The sequence below is a fragment of the Melozone crissalis genome, unplaced genomic scaffold (assembly GCF_028551555.1).
Source record: "Melozone crissalis strain CALT ecotype California unplaced genomic scaffold, PUWL_Pcris_2 ptg000106l_1, whole genome shotgun sequence".
Taxonomy (NCBI): Eukaryota; Metazoa; Chordata; class Aves; order Passeriformes; family Passerellidae; genus Melozone; species Melozone crissalis.
In genome coordinates, this window is record NW_026535883.1 from 888,281 (window position 1) to 910,707 (window position 22,427).

The window sequence follows — 22,427 nt, forward strand, 5'->3', positions numbered from 1 at the left end:
TGTAAGTGATCCTGTCCCTAACCTGTCCTGCCATGGAGTTTTCTCAGTGCTCACTGATAAGTAAACCAGCACTTGTGTCTTATTTCCTTGGCATGAAGTGACAGAGAAGCAAAGAGAGTGAAATAAAGTTTTACCCTCATCCTGTGCATTGTCAGCCCCTGTGAAATCCAGACTCCAGTGGGATAATTCCTGATGTGCTCCAAGGCAAAGCATTTCAGGTGCTGAATCATCTGGGGGCTCATGAAATGTCTCCTGGTTCCCTTCCCTTCCTCTCTCCTCTCCCACTCCATACTATAATTATTGATTTGAAACAAGCTGGAAAGTCTTTGGGAAAAAGTCTTATTATAGATATCCTCAAGTCTGAGCCTGGCTAAGGATTTTTTAAAGTCCTGTCCTGATGGAAATGATGCCTTGGTCTAAAAATCAGCATAAGGGCTCCATTGATGCTACAGTTGGCCCACACCAAAATATTTTGGCACCACAGAATTATTTACTGGCATCTTTGATTTGATTTTGATTTGAGAGTTTTGATTGGGCACTCTTTGAAAATTGTACTTTGACAGACGTGCCCCTTTTTCCTGCAAACGCAGAATCCCAGGGTAATTTGGGTGGGAAGGGACATTAAAGGTCATCCATTCCCACCTCCTGCCATGGGCAGGGACACTTTCCACTATCCCAGTTTGCTCCAAGCTCTGTCCAGCCTGGCCTGGAACATTTCCAGGGATGGAGCAACTCTCCTGTTTCAGTACATTCAAGTCAATACCCCAGGCATGGTCTAAATGGAGAGAAAATTACCCAAAAATGAGAAAATTAATATAATGATAGGCTTTGGAGATGAAGTTGAAAGCTGACAGAGGACCAGCTCCTGAGGTCTTCAAAGATGCTTCAAGATCCAGCTCATGAAACCCTCCATTGCCATATCCTGTGAGGTTAGCCTGGGATACAGACAGGAATTCCTCTTTTCCCTGTCCCTGTGAGAGCCAGAGGAAGCCACAAACCTTTTGGAAATCCCTGAGCTCGCCCTCAGTGACCCTTTTGCCTCGGGAAGGAGAATCCAAGCGTGGCACGCCCAGGAAGGAGCGGGTGCTGTGATGCTGTGATGTCACCTGGGTTGTGTTGACATGGAATGCAGGCCGTGTCCTGAGGCACCTGCAGGGGCATCACTGCTCTGAGAGCTCTGGGACAGTGTTGGACCAGGCTGGATTGAGATGCTGCTCCTCACCCTCTCCTGTTTAGCTTCCCTGACCAGCAGTGTCCAGGCAGGTTTTGTTTCTCAGCATTCTCAGCGCAGAAGAGCTGCAGAATATTTAAATGTGGGTAAGTGAAATGGGTCTGGGCTCATTCCTTCTGCTGAGGGAATAAAGGTGTGGCCTGTGCTGCACCTTCTACCCCTAAACAAGGATTTTATCCCACCTGCCCATGGTCAGTGGTCCCTCCCACCCCAAATTCCTCGGCAATGTTTGGCAGAGTTTAGGTTTGGGGAGGTGACCGGGATGTCACTTTGGGCGGGATCAAATTACAGATCCAGGGAGGGCATTCTCACCCTTTACTCTGCTGACGCCCCACCTGCAGAGCAGCCTCCAGCCCTGGGGCCAACAGCAGAAGGGCATGGAGCTGCTGGAGAGAGTCCAGAGGAGGCCACAGAGATGCTCCAAGGGCTGGAGCCCCTCTGCCCTGGAGCCAGGCTGGGAGAGCTGGGGATGCTCACCTGGAGAGGAGAAGGATCCAGGGAGAGCTCAGAGCCCCTTCCAGTGGCTAAAGGGGCTCCAGGAGAGCTGGAGGGGGACTGGGGACAAGGCATGGAGGGACAGGACACAGGGAATGGCTTCCCAGTACCAGAGGGCAGGGATGGATGGGATATTGGGAAGGAATTCCTGGCTGTGAGGGTGATGAGGCCCTGGCACAGGGTGCCCAGAGAAGCTGTGGCTGCTCCATCCCTGGAAGTGTCCAAGGCCAGGCTGGATGAGGCTTGGAGCAACCTTATCTGGTGGAAGTTGGAGTTGGAATGGAGTTGGAAAAAATATTTTGAAATCCCTTCCAACCCCACCCATTCTGTGATTCCCTGTTTCTCTGATTCCATGGATATTTCTATTTCAGTGCTCAGGGGTGTCCTACCCCTGTCCAGCACAGGTTGTGACACTGCTGAATGTGTCCAAAATGTCACTTTTTGTACCCAGGCTGTGGCCTCCGACCATCCTACGAGTCCTTCCAGAGCACTGGCAAGAGGATTGGGACAGGGACAGACGTCATCCCCGGGGAATTCCCGTGGCTCGTGAGCATCCAGAGCCACGGGAAGCACATCTGTGGAGGCGCCATCATCAGTGCCCTGTGGATTCTAACTGCAGCACACTGCTTTGCAGATAAGCTGTGAGTGCTCCAGGGATGGGAGGGCAGCCCAGGCATGGGGAGGGGGATGAAATTCCTCCTGGTGGGTGCAGGATGTGCATCTCCTCCTGTGCCACCATTGGTGTGACTGAGCCCTAAAAACAGGGGTTGTCTCCTCTGGGAGACGACAAGCCCATATTTGAACACAGGAATGTGCAGGAATCTGCATAACCATTCCCAATGCCTTTGGACTTTTTGATTTTCTAGGGTTAATAAATTTCCTGGTGTTCCCAGAGCTTTTACTTCTGGAGATGTGGTTGGCTTCAAGCAGAAGGGGAATACTTTGAGGGATGTGGTTGGGTTCATCCCTCAATACTTTGAGGAGTGGCCTGAGCAGCCTTGGATAAATGCCCCTGATGCTATTCTGATGGCCCCAAGCATTTCTTGTGCATCCACACCTGTACCAGCATCTTGTAAAAGGTGATGTATTCCATTCTAGCTCATTGTATCCCCCAAACTACCTTTGCTTTCACACACCAAATACCTTCACTTCATGGAGATTTTGAGTTTAAAACAGCGAGTTCTGGGTAAATCAACTCCATGCAGTGTCCAGCCCTCTGTGAGTCCCCTCCAAAATGTGGCAGCTGAGAATTGCTTGGTGACAAATGACCCATGGCAGCATGGCCTGGAGCAGCTGGCTGGGGACAGCAGGGTCTGAGCAGCCAGCCCAGGGCACAGAGATCCAAAAGATCCAGACCATTCCATCTGTTTGGTACAGACTGGGTTATTTATAACCTTCATTCGCGTTCTACCTCTGCATTCCTCTGCCCTGGAAACCATCCTTTCCTAGGAATTAGGTAAATTCCTTGGATATTTACAGCTAAGCTGCCTAAGCCACCATCATGCCCTGCTCTGGGGAGGAGCCACCAACCTTCACAACACAAATCCTTCATGTTCCCCATGCCCTGTTTTGTTTTTAAGGCCACCAGACCTGATGGTGGCAGTGGGGGGAGTGAACCTCAGCCTCCCTCTGGAAGAGTGCAACCCAGACAGCCTCATCCTGCACGAGGAGTTCAACAGGACCAGCCTGCAGAACGACATTGCCCTGATCCTGCTCAGCAACCCCATCGAGTTCAGCACTGAGAAGATTCCCGTCTGCCTGCCCTTCGTGTATGACAGGGACAAGTGGCAGCACTGCTGGGCTTCTGGCTGGGAGAACACCAGTGCAGGTGAGGCACTGAGGGAGATGCATTTGCTGATGGAAGATGGGGTTTGTGGCCGTCCTCTCCCTTGAGGGGTTTCCCAGACAAAGTTTCATTCCCCACTTTTTTCTATCTTGACTTTTTTTTTTTTTGTCAAATAATTAAACCATATATCCCTACATTATCCAAATCACCCAATAGACTTTCAATTAACCTTCCTCTATATTTCCTAATATCAAAAACAACAATCAACCATCATCATCACTCTACAACCACCCCCAAACAGACATAGAATTAACCTCAGAACTTCCCCCCTCCAAATAAACCAAACAAAAATACAAATCATGATGATAAATCATCGACCAATCGCTCACCAAATTTTACGTTCTTGTAGCTTATAGAAAGCATGACACTGAAGATGTCAAGATGGTTTATGCATCCAAACCCCCCTGGGCTCTGCACATCCACTAGTTCCCTGTTCAGGGCAAGAAAAAGTCACCAACAACCCCCAGAGCAAAATCTGGGACCTATTTTGGCACCACATCCAAATTTTGGACCTCATTTTGGCACCACATCCAAATTTTGGACCTCATTTTGGCACCACATCCAAACTTTGGACCTCATTTTGGCACCACATCCGAATTTTGGACCTCATTTTGGCAGCCAGATTAAGACAAGCTCCACCCTGGTGGGTAAATTAGCACAGAATAATGGGATTATTAGGGCTGGAAGGGACCTTAAAGCTCATCTCATTCCAACTCCCTGCCAGGGGCAGGGACATCTTCCACTATCCCAGGTTGCTCCAAGGCCTGTCCAACTGGGTCTTGAACACTTTTCACCTTGTAGGATCCTTGTGGGTATCTTCAGCTTGGGATATTTTATGAATTACCCAATTAGGCTGGGTCTAAAATGGTCTGGACTAAAGGAAATGAGGATTTGGGGCTGTTTTGGTTTAATGCCTCTGTGAGCTGGATTGACTTATTGGTTCTGGCCACTCCTTCCTTCACTCATTTAGGACTGCAGATTGCTGTTGCTAATTGATCTCATTTAAGCCCTAATGAAAGCAGTTCCAGCGCTGATTGTGACCCAAAATGTGTGTCCTGAACAAATGTCACTAATTAGCCAATGAGCTGATTCATTATTGGAAAGAATTAATCAGGACTGGGAGGGCAGGGGGGTGTCTTGGAGCTCGAGCGCTCCTTCCCAGGATGCAGTAAGTGAATATTCCATTGAATCCTTGCTATTTTACTTCAATTCTGGTTTTTTTTCTTCATGAAACTCTGCATTTGCATTCTTAGGCTTTATTTTCCTCCCTAAGCTGTAACACACAACACTCTCACAGTTGTGAAGCTCTCCCCCTTCACCAAGGTAATGTGTTCCTATTTTCTGTTGAGTAGTTACATAGCATTGAACTTGATCCACAGGATCATGGACTCATGGAATGGTTTAGAGTTGAAATGGACTTTTAAATCCATCCAGTGCCACCCCCTGCCATGGGCAGGGAAACTTTCCACTATCCCAGGTTTTTCCAAGCCCCATCCAGCCTGGCCTTGGACACTTCCAGGGATCCAGGGGCAGCCACAGCTTCTCTGGGCACCCTGTGCCAGGGCCTCACCACCCTCCCAGCCAAGAATTCCTTCCCAGTATCCCATCAAAATCTCCTTTTTCCAGTTTGAAGTCATTCCGTCTTGCCCTGTCCCTCCATCCCATATCCCAAAACCTTTTCCAGCTCTCCTGGAGCCCCTTTAGGCTCTGCAAAAGGATCTAAAATCTTCCCAGAGCTTTCTCTTCTCCAGGTGAACACCCTCAGCTTCTCTCCATAACAGGAGGGCTTCACCCTCCTGGAGATTCCTTCACTAAAGCATTTTCATCTTTGGGCACTTCCATCTTAGCTGGAAAAAAGACATGACAACTTTCCATCTTTTAGATCTTGTCATTGAGTCACAGTTTCCTGAAGGTTCTGGGAGGATTTGGCACAGTGAAAAATGAAACAAGGAGCGAGTTCCAAACAACCTGAAGGTCTCAGTTTTATCCTTCAGTCTCAGGTTCACTTTAGAGAGAAACATGGGTGAAATAATTGGGGTTTCTGAGTAGCCCAGCACATTTTTCAGTCTTTTTGTCACTTGCAGGTGCCATCTGTGATTTCTGCATTCCCAACCCAAGGGAAGAATAAAGCAGATATTTCCTTTGTGTCACTTTGGGAAGACACAGCTGGGTGAGGTGTGGCCTTGCAGCCCTCCCTGGGGAGAACAATGTTTAGATTGGATATTAGGGAAAAAAGTCTTCCCTGGAAGAGCTGTTGGGCATTGGAACAGCTCCCCAGGGCAGTGGGGGAGTTTCCAAACCTGGAGGAATATAAAAGCTTTGTGGATGCGGCATTTGAGGACATGGGGCAGAGGTGGCCTTGGCAGTGCTGGGGGAACGGTTGGACTGGATGATCTCAAAGGTTGTTTCCACAGTAAATCATTCCATGATTCTAAAATTCTAAGATTAGAATTCTGGGGAAAGCTCCGTGGACTTTGATCTGCAGGGCCTTGCACAGGATCCCATGAAAAGCCCCTCAGACTGAGATCCCAAAAAACCACGAGTGAGAAGCCCCAGGTGTGCAGGGCAGCTCATCTCAGGTGATCACTGAGACCACCAGCAGGAAAATCCATCCCTTTGGGGGTTTCCCAGTAGTCTGGCATCCCTGGAACTGTCCAAAGCCAGGCTGGACAGGGCTTGGAGCAACCTGGGACAGTGGAAAGTGTCCCTGCCCATGGCAGGGGGTGGGACTGGATGATGTTTAAGGTCTTTTTCCACTCAAACCATTCTGGGATTCTGTGATAAACTCATCATTGCCAACACTTGGGGATCCCCTGTGTCCCCAAAACCCTACAGTTCTTCCCAGAGACCCCCATTGCCCTGAGATGCTTTAAAAATCCAGCTGAGGTTCTTCCCAAGGGAAATCTCCAGCAGCTTTGTTGATCCTTCTCTTCTCATTTGCTGCAGCTTCCCCTGTGCTGCAGAAAACAAAGGTGAAGCTGATCAGCAGGGAGGAATGCCTGAAGCACATCCCACACCTCGTGGGGGGCGTGATGTGTGCTGAGACAGAGCAAGGAGAAGGAGAAAAAGGAGGAGGAAGAGGCTGCCAGGTAAAGGGACCATCAGCAAATCCTGATCTGCTTCACAGCCAGGTTACAGCCTGAAAGGAGACAGGAGCTCCAAGGCGAAATAACTGGGAGGGAAGTTTAATTTGGAGATGTTTAATTTAGATAAGAAACATTTCTCAGGTGAGGTCTTGGTTCTGACCCAAATGGGTTTGCTTGGTCTGTGTGTGCCAGAGTGATTCACATCTTGTGGCAGTGTGTAGTGACAGAGCTTTTCAAGCCTAAATTACAGTCCGAGCAGTGATTGATATCAGGGAGCTGACACAAGCACCCAAATGAGGCAAAACTCACTCCCAACTTGTGCCCTCACAGCACATTCCACCCCCAGGATTGCTGTCCTTGTGTCAAATGAAGCTTGGAAGCCAAAAATTCACCTTTCTTTCATGGCATCCAAATTCCAAGCCCTCTCCTGAGAGACTGACAGGGACTGGGCTCTCCTGCAGCCTCTGGTTCCAGACTGAGATTCCCCTCTTCCACTGGGAAATGTTTTTTTAGGAATCACAGAGGGGTTTGGACAGGACAGAGCTTTAAATCTCACCCGCTTCCAATGGGCAGGGACATCTTCCACTATCCCAGGTTGCTCCAAGCCTCACCCAGATGTGTTTTATACATGCCCATGGGTTTGGAGGGGTCTGGATGGGGAGACACATGGATGGACAGCTCCATCCTGTAGGAATTACTCATTGGAGGAGCTAAATCAGCACCCAGGACAGAGAGAGATCCTCTGACCTTTAGGTAAAGGCAGGGGGCACCAGGACTATGGGACACCAAGGGAAAGCTTGCTTTGCAAAAAGATTTTGTGATTAGCCAGAGAGAATCTGCCTCTGAAACCATCCAAGGAGTGGCTTTCACCTCTATTAAATTAAATCAAAAAAATCTTAAAAGAAACCTGCCACAGGACAACATTAACATGATTAAAGGATGCACTGCCCAGCCCAGCCCAGCCTGAAGTTCTGTGGGTGAATGATGCTGGTGAAATAGCAGGAGCACTTGTTCCCAGCAAAATTAATCTCCTGGACTCAGAAAGCTGAAGAAGAAGATATTTAGATCCACAATAATGTCAGAGTTGTCTGAAGAATGGAGTAGGAATGTGAGATTTCCATTTTCTCCTTTGCATGGGTGATAGAACTCAGAATTCAATGTCTCTCTGATTTTAGTGGGATCCTGACCAGGCAGGAATGCTTTGTAAACTGGAATAAAGGGAACAGGACAAAACCAGAGCTGAGGATAGGAGCTGTACTTCTCAGGGATGAAACAAGTGACAGGACTTGCCACCAGATTTTGCTGGAGGGGAAGTATTTTGTTGCTGGATGGTTTTCTGGATTTCTGAGAAATGCTCATTAAAGCCATGGGGGACACATTTTGACTTCACCAGGCTGGGTCAGCAGCCCAGTGGCTTGTCCTGGTCATGGCCTGGGACAGGACAGGGCTGAACCTGATGCTTCTTCTGCAGCAAGGACCACTGGGCAGAATCCCAGAATTATTTAGGTGTGGTGGTGTTCACAGGGGTCCCAGGATGAGGGAAGAGATGAGAATGTTGACTCCATGTTTAGAAGGCTGATTTATTATTTTATGATATATATTATATTAAAACTATACTAAAAGAATAGAAGAAAGGATTTCATCAGAAGGCTGGCTAAGAATAGAAAAAGAATGAATAACAAAGGCTTGTGACTGACTGAGACAGTCCAGACAGCTGGACTGTGATTGGCCATTAATTAGAAACAACCATATGAGACCAATCACAGATGCACCTGTTGCATTCCACAGCAGCAGATAATCAATGTTTACATTTTGTTCCTGAGGCCCTCTCAGCTTCTCAGGAGAAAAATCCAAAGGAAAGGATTTTTCATAAAACATGTCCGTGACATTTAGGTTGGAAAAGCCCTCCAGGATCACTGAGTCCATCTTGTGACCAATCCCCACCTTGTCCCCAGCCCAGAGCACTGAGTGTCACATCCAGACCTCCCTTGAAAACCTCCAGGGATGGGGACTCCAAACCTCCCTGGGACAGCCCCTCCAATGCCCAACAGCCCTTTCCATGAAGAAATTCCTCCTGATGTCCAATCTAACCCCCCCCCCCGGCACAGTTTGAGGCTGGTTTCCCTTGTCTTGGAGCAAAGCCTGACCCCCCTGGCTGTCCCCTCCTGTCAGGGAGTTGTGCAGAGCCACAAAGTCCCCCCCTGAGCCCCCTTTTCTCCAGGCTGAGCCCCTTTCCCAGCTCCCTCAGCCCCTCCTGGTGCTCCAGCCCCTTCCCCAGCTCCATTCCATTCCCTGGACACACTCCAGCCCCTCAATGTCCCTATTGGAGTGAGGGACAGAACTGGACAATGCATCTGCGCTGTGGACAGTGTAAGGATTGCCTGTAAGGATTGCAGGGTTTGTGTCAGATGAGAGCGAGGCCAAATTTCAAAATGCCCAAATCCTTCTCATCCTCATCTCTGTCGGGGAGACAGAGCAGCCCTGGGCATGGCATTGGTCTGCTCCATCCAGCTGTTTCCTGAGGGATTTCCAGGCTCCAGGAGCCACCCACGAGTCCCTGGGGAGAGGCCAGGAAGGATCAGAAGCTCCGGCAAGGCAGAGGTTCCTGGTCAGGGAACAAACCCTGGAGATGCTGAGTTGGCTCCAGTAGCTGCAGCCCAAGGAAGTCTGGACACAGAGGAGATAAAAGCCTGATATTAACCTTTCCTGGGATTTGCTGAGGATCAGGATCCATGCTTTCATGTCTGGAGCCAGGCTAAGGCAGGGGAGTTGCTGGACTCGAGGTTGTAAATCCACATGATCCACATCAGGATCCAGACCTGTGACTGTTATGGAGGGAACAACTTTTCACACAGGGAGACAGTGACAGGACCAAGGAGAATGGGTTTAAACAGAAAAAGAGATATTTGGATGGCATCTTAGGAAGGAATTCTTCCCTGTGAGGGTGGTAAGGCCCTGGCACAGGTGAAGCTGTGGCTGATCCATCCCTGGAATTGTCCAAGGCCAGGCTGGACAGGGCTTGGAGCAACCTGGGATAGTGGAAGAAATTCCTCCTGATGTCCAACCTGAACCTCCCCTGGTGCATCTTGAGGCCACCCCATGAATAGAAAAGCCAAGAATGAAAAGGATCAGACATTTCACCAGCTGCCCTCACACCAGACCAGGCTAATTTGTGGATAACTGACCATGTTCCTCCACTGACTCAAGGAGATTGAATAGCAGAGCTCCCAAGTATTTGTACTTAAAAAAATAATCCATTCCCTTAAAAAGAAAAATTTATTCTATCCCAATTCCCGGGCAGTTCTGCAGACAAATATATGGATTGGCTGGGAATTGACACTACCAGGAGCTGTAATTGACTTATAGTTCTATTTAGTCATAAACATTAACATTATTGGATGTTCAGGGGGTACAAGTGCTAAAGAACAGACACTGGAGATGGCCTATGTATTATTTTTCTGTGTGCTACATTTCTTCCATGACCCCATGAACCACAATTGATGTCTCATTCCTTGCTTTCTTAAGCATCTTTTGTTAGGCTCTGATGCAATGGTAACTTGAACAATAATTAGAGTATAAGGGGCTCACAAAGAAAATGCCTCCTTCAGTGCCTTCCCTGCCCAGGCAAAATTCAGTAAATGGCCCAATTATAGTTCAGAGGGGCTGTGGGGGGAGCTCTGATGTGGTGATTAGGACAAAGTGTGTTCAGCTGGAGTCGCAGGTCACCCACAGTTCAGCAGCACATGAAGGGGGGCCAGGCCCTGCTCTGATTCCAGGGGAAGGGATTGCTGTGTGACCCCCAGGAGCAGTGGGGTGGCTCCAGCTCAGGTGAGTCCTGGGCTGCAGGTATCCACCCCCTCCTACAGCCTGCAGCAGGGAGGGGTTTGGCCATCAATCACACAGTGGTTGGGGTTTAAAGGGCCTTTAAAAATCATCTGGTTCCAACCTCCCACTATCCCAGGTGGATCCAAGCCCTGTCCAACCTGGCCTTGGACAATTCCAGGGATCCAGGGGCAGCCACAGCTTCTCTGGGCACCCTGTGCCAGGGCCTCCACATCCTCCCAGGGAACACTTCCTTCCCAATATCCCATCTATCCCTGCTTTCTTTCACATTAAAGCCATTCCCCCTCGTCCCATGTCTGAAAATGCCCTTTACAGCCTCTGGGGTGCTCAAGGCTCTCACCCTACAGAGCTAGAGCAAAAGCAGCACTTTTTGTGCTAATCTGGATAGGGTTTTCCAGCCATTTCACAAATGTCTATTTAATAACCATCAGCATCCACAGAACCATCTTTCCATCAACAGGGAGAAAAAACCATCCCCTGGTGACGGGAGTCACTGAGATTGTTTTAAGCATCTGTGTGTGTTAAAATGACACCAAGCACTTTGTGTGTGTTTATTGCTCCCCATGAACTGAAATCCAGCTGAAGGGATTTAGCTGACAGAGGGGCACTTGGGTCCAAGGCAGGACAGTTGTTTACATTTAATTCTCTATTAGAGACCCCAGGATATCCCCTGGTATCCCACTGCTCCCACCTCAACCTTTGCTCCAGTGACTGCAATGGGAGCCTGACACTGGCACTGGAAAAGCTCTGGCATCCTCTCACAAGGTCTTGCCTCTTTTTGCTACTCCGAACATGGCCCCAAATCTGCCAAGAAAGACTCATTAAATAGAATTTTCGGAAGGAAAGAATTCTGCAAACGAAAACTGTGTTTTTATAGGCAGTTGTCATGGATTCAAGGAGAAGAGCACAAACCGGGATAGTGTGGTCAGTCCCTGAAGCTGCTCAAAACACCTGAACAGAGGTGGTTAAATTATGGTCTGGCTGCAGTTCTGTAGGGATGGGGAGCATCCACAGGAGCTCTGAGCTCCTTCTGCTGTCTTGGTTTGGAGAGACAGGAGTCTGCTAAGGAAGGCAGGAGCCTCCCCTGAAATGGAGAATGTAAACCCTCCCCACCCCTCCGAATTGCTATAAATTTTAAATTAAGGGGCTCTCAGGCAAAAATATGGGAGCAGGAAATAACACTTCTTTAATAGGGAAGAAAATAAAAGAATAAAATAAACAATGCAGTACACTAGAACAACACTGACAGAGTCAGAACCCAACCTGACCCCCTGTGGGTCAGGGTGTTGGTGGGAGTCCCATTGGAATTGTGGCTGCAACCGTCCTGAAGTGTCAGGGGTGATTCTGCTGGAGCAGAGATCCTGTAGAAAAGGCTGTAGTCTTCCTCCAAAGATACAGGGGAATAAAGAGGCAGCTGCTGTTCTTCTGGGAAATCCAGAGGAGAATCCATATTGGTGTTCCAGGATCTCCAGATTGTATCCGGGTAGGAATGCTTGGCTCCTCCCTCTGGGCAGAGCATCTCCCAATGGGATGCTGTAGTTCTTATCAGTCATGCAGTGACATCCAATAGCCTGTTATCAGCAGATGTCCCCTCCTGAGGGAGAAGTGATTGCAGAAGAGATAAGGCAAACTGCCTACTTGACAAAAGACAACTCCCATACAGATGGTAATAGAATACATCTTGCCTTGCAATCTGGAACATCTGCCTATCAGCCAAAGGTTCCCTGGGGCCAGGAGTCAAAACTATCCACATTTCACTCCAAAGTTATTGCAAACTGCACAAAAGTTCTTTATTATTGTATCTTACTTTAAAAATAGAATCACAGAATCACTGAGGTTGGAAAAGCCCTCTAAGATCATTGAGTCCAACCATTCCTCCAGCACTGCCAAGGCCACCACAAAACCACGTCCCCAGGTGCCTCATCCACCTGTTTTCTGAGCATTTCCAGGGTTGGTGACTCCACCACTGCCCTGGGCAGATGTGCTAGGGCCAGACAAACCTTTCAGTGAAGACATTTTTCGTAATATTCAATGTAAACCTCCTATGGTGCAATTTGAGGCTATTTCCTGTCAAAGAGAGTGGTCCACTCCCCACCCTTGTCATGGATTTCCCATCACTGATCTATTGCTACTGCCATGAGGTGTTTCATTTCCCTGAGGGACAGATTGCTTTCAGCAGGAAGGTGTCCTGGGAAGCCCAGAACAAAGCAGTGGAGAGGTGTTTCTGCATTTGCAGTCCCTTCAGTTTTCTTCTGAAGGGTCCTTTGATGTGCAGCTCACAAGAATCAGAACAGTTTTCCGTGCGTTTTTAGGGCTTTCATCACTTTATCATTTTATGGTGTGGGCAGACAAGTGAGCATATGCAGGCTCTGATGGCTTCATTCTTTATTCTGTGAGAAATTAATTCTCAATGCAAGACCTTGGGATGATGATGAGGATGATGTTGGGTGTCTCTTGTGCTTTCTTCCTCTGGGTCATAGATTTTACTCCCTCAGACTGAAGCTGTTTGGGAGTCCAGCTTGGCTTTGTGTGCCTGATGGGGAGCAGAACTCCTCTGGATCCAGCTGAACACAAAATCCCAGCTTGCCCTGGGAGCGGGGAATGGCTGTGGTGACTCAGAGGAGCCATTTCTCATTCACTGACAGCTCTGAGGGGAATCTGTGACTCACAGGCATATCCAAATTCTTTAAAGGAGTTGCCAACCCTGTGGAAGAGATTGGTTCAACCATCTAACACATTCTGAGATTCCCAAAACTCTTGCAAGGAGATTCCTCCCCAGGGGTTCATGGAGAAACTGGGCTGTCATGAAGTGGAAGGGATTTGGACAGAGAAAGAACTTACAGGGATATTTTTGTTGACATCCATGCAAGGAATTTTGATATTCCAGGAGGGCAAATGCCAAGATGACCAAGTTGGCCAATGCCACAGCATTTTTCAAAGGGGTCAAAGTGAAAGGTGGCCATACAGAGGTGCAGCGGGTCCCATTATTCTGAGTGACTGGGGGTTAAAACAGCAGATGCAGCTCATCATTGATAAAGAAAAAAAATAATGGATATATGGAGAAGCAATTCCAGCTGTACATCGGCCATAATAGACTCTAATTTAGCTATTACCATGTCAGAAGAACTATGGCTAGTCCTTCAAAAACATCAGCTTCAGGCTCTGGGGAGGTCAAAAGGGCAATGAGAGCATTAGGAATTATTAGGACAGGAATAAGTGGCAAAGCAAATGTGTTGTGCCAGGGCCCTTCTCCTGGAAGCCTGCCTGTGTGTGATTCCTGTCTGTTCCATCTGAGAAAGGAGTGGTAATTTCAGAAAAGGAGGGAAGTGGAACAGAAAGGGTGAACAGGGACATGGAAGAGCTCCTGGCATCACAGGGAATAGCAGAGCAAGACCCTGAGGCTTTCAGGAGAAATGTCTGATGGGGATGTGACACATTCCCAGCCTCATGGGCACCATGGAGAGGAGTCAAGACCTGTCCTCATGTCACTGCTGCTCCAAGCACATGAAGAAAGGGTGTCAGATGGCCTTATCAGGCAGCAGGCCTAAAAACAAAGAGAAGGAAGTGTTTTGTCTTCCATCAGATAATTAAACTACGGGAGTCGCTGACCAGGATGTTGTGGGTATTTATCCTTAAGGGATAAATGGATTCAAAAAGCAATTAGGCAATTTCCTGGATGAAGATCTCTCTGAGGCCATTAACCACTGGGATGTAAATACAACTCTGTAAATACTGGTCCTGTTCCTCCTCCTCCTCCTCGCCTGAGCACTTGACAGCCAGAGACAGGAGTCTGGGCCACAGGGCTTTGGCCAGAGGCATCTGCTCTGTCTATGCCACTGGAGTCACTAATGGCCCTGCTGACATCACACTGGGTGAATTTGGGTCATCTTCTCCCATTTTGCAGCCAGGGGATGGAGGGACAGAGGAGCTGAAGGTTCTCAAAGAGTTTGTGTGAGAGCAGTCCAGCTGCCCTGTATTACCTGGTGCCTTTCTGGTACCTGCACATTAATGTGGCCACAACCTCCTTACTCCCACTCTAAAAACAGCTGGAAACAACTGGGCAAATGATATTCTGCCTCTAGCAGCTCTGATGAGCACTGCTGTTATTCCCAGTGTTGTTATTCCCTTGCTGATTGTCTCCAATTTGCACAGAGCTCACCAACATGAAAATGAAAGCAGCAATGACTTGCAGGGATTGTGCATCCACCTAATGAGGATCGGATGAGTTGTTCTCCCACCCCCAGAGCTTCTCCCACCTCGGAAGATTTATGTGGCTGAACATGTTTGTTCTGATCAATGACTGTGCTGCAGACACGAATACAAATGTAAAAGAGAGATTACACTTTTGATCCAAAGCCCAGTAAAGGCAGCAGAAAGGCTCCTGATGCTCACAAAAAAAAAAAAAAAAAAAGAGGTTTTGGCCGCAGTGAAAAAGATGAAATTTTTGGTCAGCTTCAGTGAACAAAGCACCTTGTTAGGCAGTGACAGATTTTATGCAACCCACAGCTATTTATCAGTGAATGTATCATTGCTTTCACCTCTCCTAATGGAAGGATTAACATGTTTAAGGCAGGAATTCAGCACCAGATCTGATTTGTTGCGTTTGCTTTTCACTCATCTTCGAGATGACAAGAAACATGAAACAGAAGCAAAGCTGCTATTTTTAGTTTGGTTATTCCAATCCAGAAACTTGGCACTTAGAGGGAAAAGCAGGAGCAGGTATCTGGTGTGTGTTGCTGACCAGGATTGTTTCAGCACCAGGATGCAGGAGCCTGAAAAAGCAGCCTTTAATAATTCTTCGATCCTCAGAGTCATTAACCTGAGCGTTCATTAAATTAGCATTACTGGAAGCATCACAGAGCTGAGATAATTGTCCCAGCACTCAAAAACTCGCTCCTCCCACACCCTCTCCTACACAAGGATGGAAAACCTTGGGCCGGCATTCCTGAAGGCTTAAGGTGGATACAGGGATATTCAGAAATGTCCAAGGACTGAGTTTATCCTCTCCATCTTTAGTTCTATAAAACACAGACTCCTGATTCATGCAGGCTGCTGCTGTAATGATGTGAGATTATCACACGGAGAGGATGATTTGGCCCATTTTGTGATAAAATCCTCATGTTAAATAGTTGAAGCTTAAAGAAATGGCATGTGAGAAGTAGCACCCAGGAAGCAGAGCAGCTCAGCCCATGTGGAAAGAGATCAGGATTTGGGTGCCAGGGCTTGTGGATTAGGGAAATGGATTTGCAGCTGCTGCCTGCAAGTTTTAAATCACTGATCCCCCAAACATCCCCATTCCCCACCAACCGGACAGGGAACCAAATGGACGTGGTTAAAGAGGACAAGAAGGGAAGAGCAGATCTGGTTTGAGAGGGAAGCAGGGTTTAAATGGGGATCTCTGGCTCTGCCTCCAGTCCGCATCCCTGCCCTGACCACGATGCGACAATTCCCGTGGGGACAGAGACAGGGCATCAGGAATTCTCTGCTGCTCAGAGATGGAAGATCCTTTACAAGTGTGAACAGCCTCCAAATTGGAGCTAAAACTGATCTGTGCAGGGGCTCGGCTGGTGCTGAAAATCTCTCTTTTTTTTTTTTGTTTTTTCTTTTCTTTTTTTGTTTTTTCTTTTTTTTTTTCTTTTTTTTTCTCTTTTCCCTTTTCTCCTTTTTTCTTTTTTGTTTTTTTTCTTTTTTCCCTTTTTCTTCTTTTTTCTTTTTTTCTTTTTTATTTTTTTTCTTTTTTTCTTTTTTCCCTTTTTTTTCTTTTTTCTTTTATATTATTTTTTTATTTTGCTGCTGGCAAAAGCTGCAGCGGAGCATCCTGAGCTCACGCTCTCCAGACTCCGCTGGTTATCCCGGTGTTGGAGGCTCCCAGCGCCTTCCTCTCGCCTCCAGGATAATCAGTATAATGCCTTAGCCCATTCCTGTCCCAGGGGGATCCACGGTGAAATCCCCGGGAACTGAATCGTGTGTGGATGCTCATTCATCCCAACGGGATGCCACTGCAGCTCCAAGGTCACTTCTGTGGTTTTCACAGGAATTCTTGGCTGAAATTGGGTCGGGAAACCTCTTTTAGATGCTGAGTCTGAAGAGGGTCCAGCAGTATTGCTTGAGATGAAAGGGTGTGGCTAAAATAACAACTAACAATGTCGGTTTTATGTTTGAACTCAATAATCTGAAAGGTCTTTTCCATCCTAAATCTCTGGTCTTTGTTAGTCCCTTCCAGCTCAGGATATTCTGTGATTCTACAAACATTTCCTCTGCATTTATCTTAATTTTTAACTCCTGAATGAATACTGAACTAGAAAAAAAAAGTAAAAAAGAAAAGATAAGAATATTAATGACCAGAGCCCTCCAGCTACTGGAGTGGGAATTCAGCCATAAACTTCAGCGAGTGCTGATGAGCTGCAAAGGGAACTTCAGCCCCTTCCTTGCTCGTTAATTAATGTGTGTTAGCTCAGGGTAGCTGCTGGCAGAAGGGTTTCCATCCATTAATGACAAAGATGTTTCCCAAAGTAGTATGCAAACAGGGAAGGACAACATTTCCTAGTAAAGTTTGCTGTCTTGGGAAATGGATTTGTATTGAATTTGTTTACCACAAGTACTGGTTAGAAAAGATGCTAAAAAGATTCAAGCCCGCTGGGGAAGGAAATTTCTTTGTAGCGGGGACCGCACAGCACTGAAGATGTCCTGGAGTCCCAGACTGGTTTGGCTTGGAAAGATATTAAAAATCCTCTAGTACCTCCCACTATCCAAGCACCAAGACCTGTCCAGCTGGGAACTTCCAGGGATCCAGGGGCAGCCACAGCTTCTCTGGGCATCCTGTGCCAGAGCCTCCCCACCTTCACAGCTGAGAATTTCTTCCCAATATCCCATCCATCCCTGCCCTCTGGCAGTGGGAAGCCATTCCCTGTGTCCTGTCCATCCATCCCTTGTCCCCAGTCCCTCTCCAGCTCTCCTGGAGCCCCTTTAGGCCCTGGAAGGGGCTCTGAGCTCTCCCTGGATCCCTCTCTTCTCCAGATGAGCACCCCCAGGTCTCACACAGCTTTTCCTCAGAAAAGTGTTGCACCTGCCTTGGGGGGATTTTTTGCTGCTTTCTCTTTCTTCCTCTGGGTTTTGTCCAGAGATTCCAGAGCTGGATCTGCTCTGGGTGCTCCAGCTACAGCAGCCATGATGAAGATTGCAATGCAAGTTGTTTTCAATTACCATCTGTAAGGCAGATTACCTTTGTCAAGTGGGCAGTTTGCCTTATCTCCCTCTTTGAGTGACCACAATCACACCTCCCTCGGGAGGGGAGATCTGCTGATAACAGGCTATTGAATGTCACTGCATGACTGATAAGAACTACAGCATCCCATTGGGAGATGCTCTGTCCAGAGGGAGGAGCTAAGCATTCCTACCCAGATATAATCCAGAGGGTTTTGAGACACCAGCACGGCTTTCTCCACTGGATTCCCCAGAGGAACAGCAGCTGCCTCTTCTTCCACTGAATCTTCAGAGGAAGAATACATCCTTCTCTCCTTCTCTACAGATCCCCCTTGCTTCAACAGATCCACACCTGACACTTCAGGAGGGCTGCAGCCACATTTCCAATTGGACTACCACCAACACCCCACAGGGTGTCAGGTTGGGTTCTGACTCTGTCAGTGTTGTTCTAGTGTACTGCACTGTTTATTTTATGCTTTATTTTTTTCCCTTTTCCCTATTAAAGAAGTGTTATTTCCTGCTCCCATATTTTTGCCTGAGAGCCCCTTAATTTAAAATTTATAGCAATTCGGAGGGGTGGGGAGTGTTTACATTCTCCATTTCAGGGGAGGCTCCTGCCTTCCTTAGCAGACTCCTGTCTTTCCAAACCAAGACAAGCCACCAGGAGAATTTTTGAGGTGGCTGCAACCTGAATTTGAAGCCTTGCCCACACTGAGTGAGTGGTCCTTGCAGCAGCAGGAAAATTTTCAGAGAAGTGACTGTGTCTTCAAGAAGGATTTGTCAGGATTATTGTTCATCTGCTGCCCAGTTTCTGGCTGTCAGCCCCAGAATTCACAGTGGCAGGTACCCAGCACCTCCAGCAGCAGCTTTGCAGAGGAGACAAGGACTGAGGGAGCAGTCACAGCAAATGTTCCTTTTCTCTCTGGGATGGTGTCTCTTGCTGACAGCTCTCAGGTGTCCTCCTGGGGCCACAGGAGCATGTGGAAAAGGCTGGGAATGACAGGGACTCAGTGCACTGAGCCAGAACTTGGGACTGATCTCCTCCTCTTGCCTCCTGTATCTATTTATTCTGCAGGATCTGTGAAATTTCGAATCCAAATTCCCTTTTTTTCCCTCCCCAAATCCTCACAATCCTGGGACAGAGATTGATTTTCCCACTCAGGCTGCTCTGAGGGACCTGAGGTTGGATCCAGCTGTAACATTCCTGCTTCTGCCACAGGTGGACAGCGGGGGACCTGTGATCTGCAGCTACTGGGACACCATGAAGTGGTTCCAGGTTGGCATCATCAGTGGAGGAAACCCAAACCACAGGATTTTGACACCTGTTTTCAGCTACCAGGAGTGGATTGAGAAGGAAACAGCCATAAGGGGAAAACCTTTCTTCACTGAGGGTGTGGACAGTGGAACACATGTCAGGGTTGTTCGTTCCAGGGCTGGAACACAGGTGGTATTTCTGGGGTATTTTCTCCTTTTATTCATCTTTTTAATAGCAATTAAATTACCCTGAGAGAAGGTTTTTGAAAATAAAAGTCAGAACTCCCACTTCATTCTTTTTTTCCTCAGACCAACCTGCTCCATGTCACTGACATGGACACAGGGACCAACAGGAGGTGTCACAATGAGACAGGGAGGGAGGCAGAGGGTGGAGAAATGAAATGAAAGAGGCAGGATTTTGGCAAGAAGGGCCATAATCCTCTGGAAAACACAGATATTCCACACTGCTGGGTCACACTGGACTCAGTTGTTTGCTAAGCTCAGATGTGGCATCTGAAGGTGCTGATCTTCTTGGAAAGTTGAAACCCAAAGGAAGAGATCCACTCACTCATTATCATTAGTTGCTGTAGGATAGCTCTGGGCTTTTGAATCTTACAGATTAGCTGGACTAATTTATTTTAGTCTGATTTTAACTGATTTTATTTTTACTAAGAGCACCCACAGAGAGCTCAGCCCCTGCTCAGGTGCTGTCAAACTTCTGGGACAGAACCACTGAGGCACTGGAAGAGGTTGCCCAGAGAAGCTGTGGCTGTCCCTAGATCCTTGGAAATGGCCAAAGCCAGTTTGGATGGGGCTTGGAGCAACCTGGGATAGTGGAACCTTAAATCCCATCCCATGGCTCAGGTTGGGATGAGATTTAAGGTTCATTCCAACCCAAATAATTTTAGGATTTTGTGATGAGAGAAATCTTTGGGAGCTGTCCAGAAAATGCTGCCTACAAAAACCCTTCAGTCATATAAATAATCAGAATTAATCCCTTGCAAGTCAATGGCAAAGCAAAAGGAAAGATATTTTTTCCCCCACTCTATTAGAAGTGGATTTTTTTCTGAATTGCTGAAAGCTTCACATCCCCGCTCCACATCCCAGCCTGAGCTGATCCTTCACATCCTTCCATCCTTCCTTTATTGATCTCCAGCATTTCCAACATGTTCTGCTGCTCACAAGGAGGTTTCAGCTTTTCTTGGAAGTGATGGGGAAGGAGAGAGGCAGCAAAGTCCCCTTCATGTCCCACCTTTGCATAAAAGCACCTGCAATTTGCAGCAATGATAAAACCCAGTGAATGTGCAATGGGACAGAACCTCACAAATTGGTTTTAATTACCTTGATATTTTCTGGCTAGCTGGCAGAAAAGACTTGTAAATGAGAATTAATTCATTTACCTTAAGCTAATGCAAACCCATCTTGGCATAAAAGTCAGGCTTTATTTTCTGTGTTATCTGAGCAGAAAATAATGCTTAATTATTATTAGTTCTGAGTAATGCTTATGAAAATTGCTCCACATTAATTTCACATGGCTGACTGGCTAATGGATGCATAAGGGTCTTGTAACCCTTTGCAAAAAGACTAATAAGAGCTAAAAACAAGGGGAATATATTACTTTAACAGCTATTAGTAGCAGACAGTGTCTGCTGGCATTAATACCTATATTTATTTTCCTTTCTATTAATAATATATCAACAGATTCTGGAAGCCATGGACGTCAGGAAATATTTCCTAATGTTGCAATCTCTTCAGCTGCGGAATTGTTTCCCCCAGAGGAAATGAGAGAAGTCCTCCTGCCTAAATTATTTTAATGTAGGGGTTGTATAAAGCACTTTTGTCTCCAGCACATGGCAGGGAAAAAGCCTGGGCTTACAGGGGCCTGCAAAATGACCCAGTAGGTCTTTTCCATCAGAAGCATTTGCAAATTGATCATGGTCTGTGCTAAATGAAGTCAGGGCACTGCTGCTCTGGGCTTTGATTCATCCTGCTCTTTATCTGTTCAATGGATTTGGGGATAACTTTGTGCTTGGTGCCTCAATTTCCCTGCTTGAAAGGGGAGGGAGAGCATGAGAGCATGAAAGAGGCTCGCTTTCCTATGTGGAGCATCACTTCTGCAAGTTCAGACCAGCAGAGAAATAAGCAGGGAAAACCTTTCCCTCCTTATTTAAAACATCATAAAACTCAGTAAAGTGAATTCATCTCTGTTACTTCTTCCACTGTTCAATAATTAGGGTGAGAAAGGACACGTCTGTTTAACTTTCCAGGCTGCAATTAGGTCTGATGAAAACATCTTGATGCTGTGTTTTTTTCTGAGGGTATTTGGGTTTTCAGGGAGTGTTCTGATTGTGGACTTGACAGGAATATTTTGGAGTCACTTAAAATCAAAATCCAGCTGTTCAAAGGGACACATTATTTTTTTTAGCTTTCCAGCACTGATGTAAATGTTCATTATGTTATAGTATTCTGTATTTGTAGACTCTCAGAATGGTTTGGGTTGGAAGGGACCTTAAAGATCACCTGATTCCATCCCCCTGCCATGGGCAGGGACACCTTCCACTATCCCAGGTTGATCCAAGCCCTGTCCAACCTGGCCTGGAACACTCCCAGGGATCCAGGGGCAGCCACACCTTCTCTTTTGGGTTTAGAACCTCAAAATGAAACAATTCCATGCTGAAGGACCTCAACATTTATGCTTCAGTCTGTAGCTGGCAAAGCTCACTTCTTGTCCTGAAATTACAGCTCATTTCTTATTGTCCCTCCCTTCTTTCCAGAGACAGATTTTGTTTGCATCACTACACCTTTAGCAGCAAATAAACAGGATATGGAAATGCTTAGAGACCTGGGAAAACATCTGTAAGAGGATTCAGGGGGAAAAAAATAGGAGGATATGAGTACTCAAGCAGAGAAAAGAGATGGTCAGGAGCTGCTCGCACGTTTTGCTGAGGAGATAAGAAGAAAAGCCCCTCTGAGCACTGAAGGCAGCAGTTTAAAAGCCAATACATCAAAGTAATTTTGGCTTGGTTCTGCAGAGATTAAGGGCTTTGTGTACCCACTTTGTGTTTCCCTGTCTGCCCAATCCCAGCTGGAGCAGGGAGCTGGGGGAGTTGAGGATGATGATGTTTGTGCAAATTTGGCAGCAAGAGCTGGTGGAGGTGGAGGGTGGGGAGGGCTCCAAGCACATTTCTGTGGCTCCACCCCAGAGAAGGAAGGTGAGAAAAGCAGCAATCCCTGGTCACAGGTAAGTGCTGCTGGGGAAATCCAACCTTTACTCATCCTCCTGTTGGAACTGATCCACCCATCCCATCCTGCTCATGGGATGGGCCTTCCAACCCCAAATATTCCATGATTTTGTGATTCAAGGGGATGATCCCACACCTGTCACCCAGCTCTTTCTCCGTAGATGTCACCTGGGGGATCTGAAGACAAAGCAGCTGTCCTTGTAGGGGACTGAGGTTTCCCATTTTCT

General features: G+C 47.2%; 1 protein-coding gene across 1 annotated transcript; it reads left to right on the plus strand.

The window, feature by feature from the left end:
* The first annotated feature begins 1,208 nt into the window (after positions 1–1,208).
* LOC128947445 (serine protease 55-like) lies at positions 1,209–19,211 on the plus strand. The gene is made up of 6 exons (XM_054291705.1): positions 1,209–1,263; positions 2,178–2,367; positions 3,307–3,554; positions 5,567–5,572; positions 6,519–6,661; positions 18,924–19,211. The coding sequence occupies exons 1-6, from the start codon at positions 1,209–1,211 to the stop codon at positions 19,209–19,211; spliced, it is 930 nt and encodes a 309-aa protein (XP_054147680.1).
* Positions 19,212–22,427: the final 3,216 nt, after the last annotated feature.

Excerpts from the sequence above, each read along its gene's own strand:
- LOC128947445 (XM_054291705.1), top strand. The coding sequence starts at position 1,209 with ATGCTGCTCCTCACCCTCTCCTGTTTAGCTTCCCTGACCAGCAGTGTC. Across the intron at positions 2,368-3,306 it reads CACTGCTTTGCAGATAAGCT|GCCACCAGACCTGATGGTGG; the intron begins GTGAGTGCTCCA and ends TTTGTTTTTAAG. Across the intron at positions 6,662-18,923 it reads GAGGAGGAAGAGGCTGCCAG|GTGGACAGCGGGGGACCTGT; the intron begins GTAAAGGGACCA and ends CTTCTGCCACAG.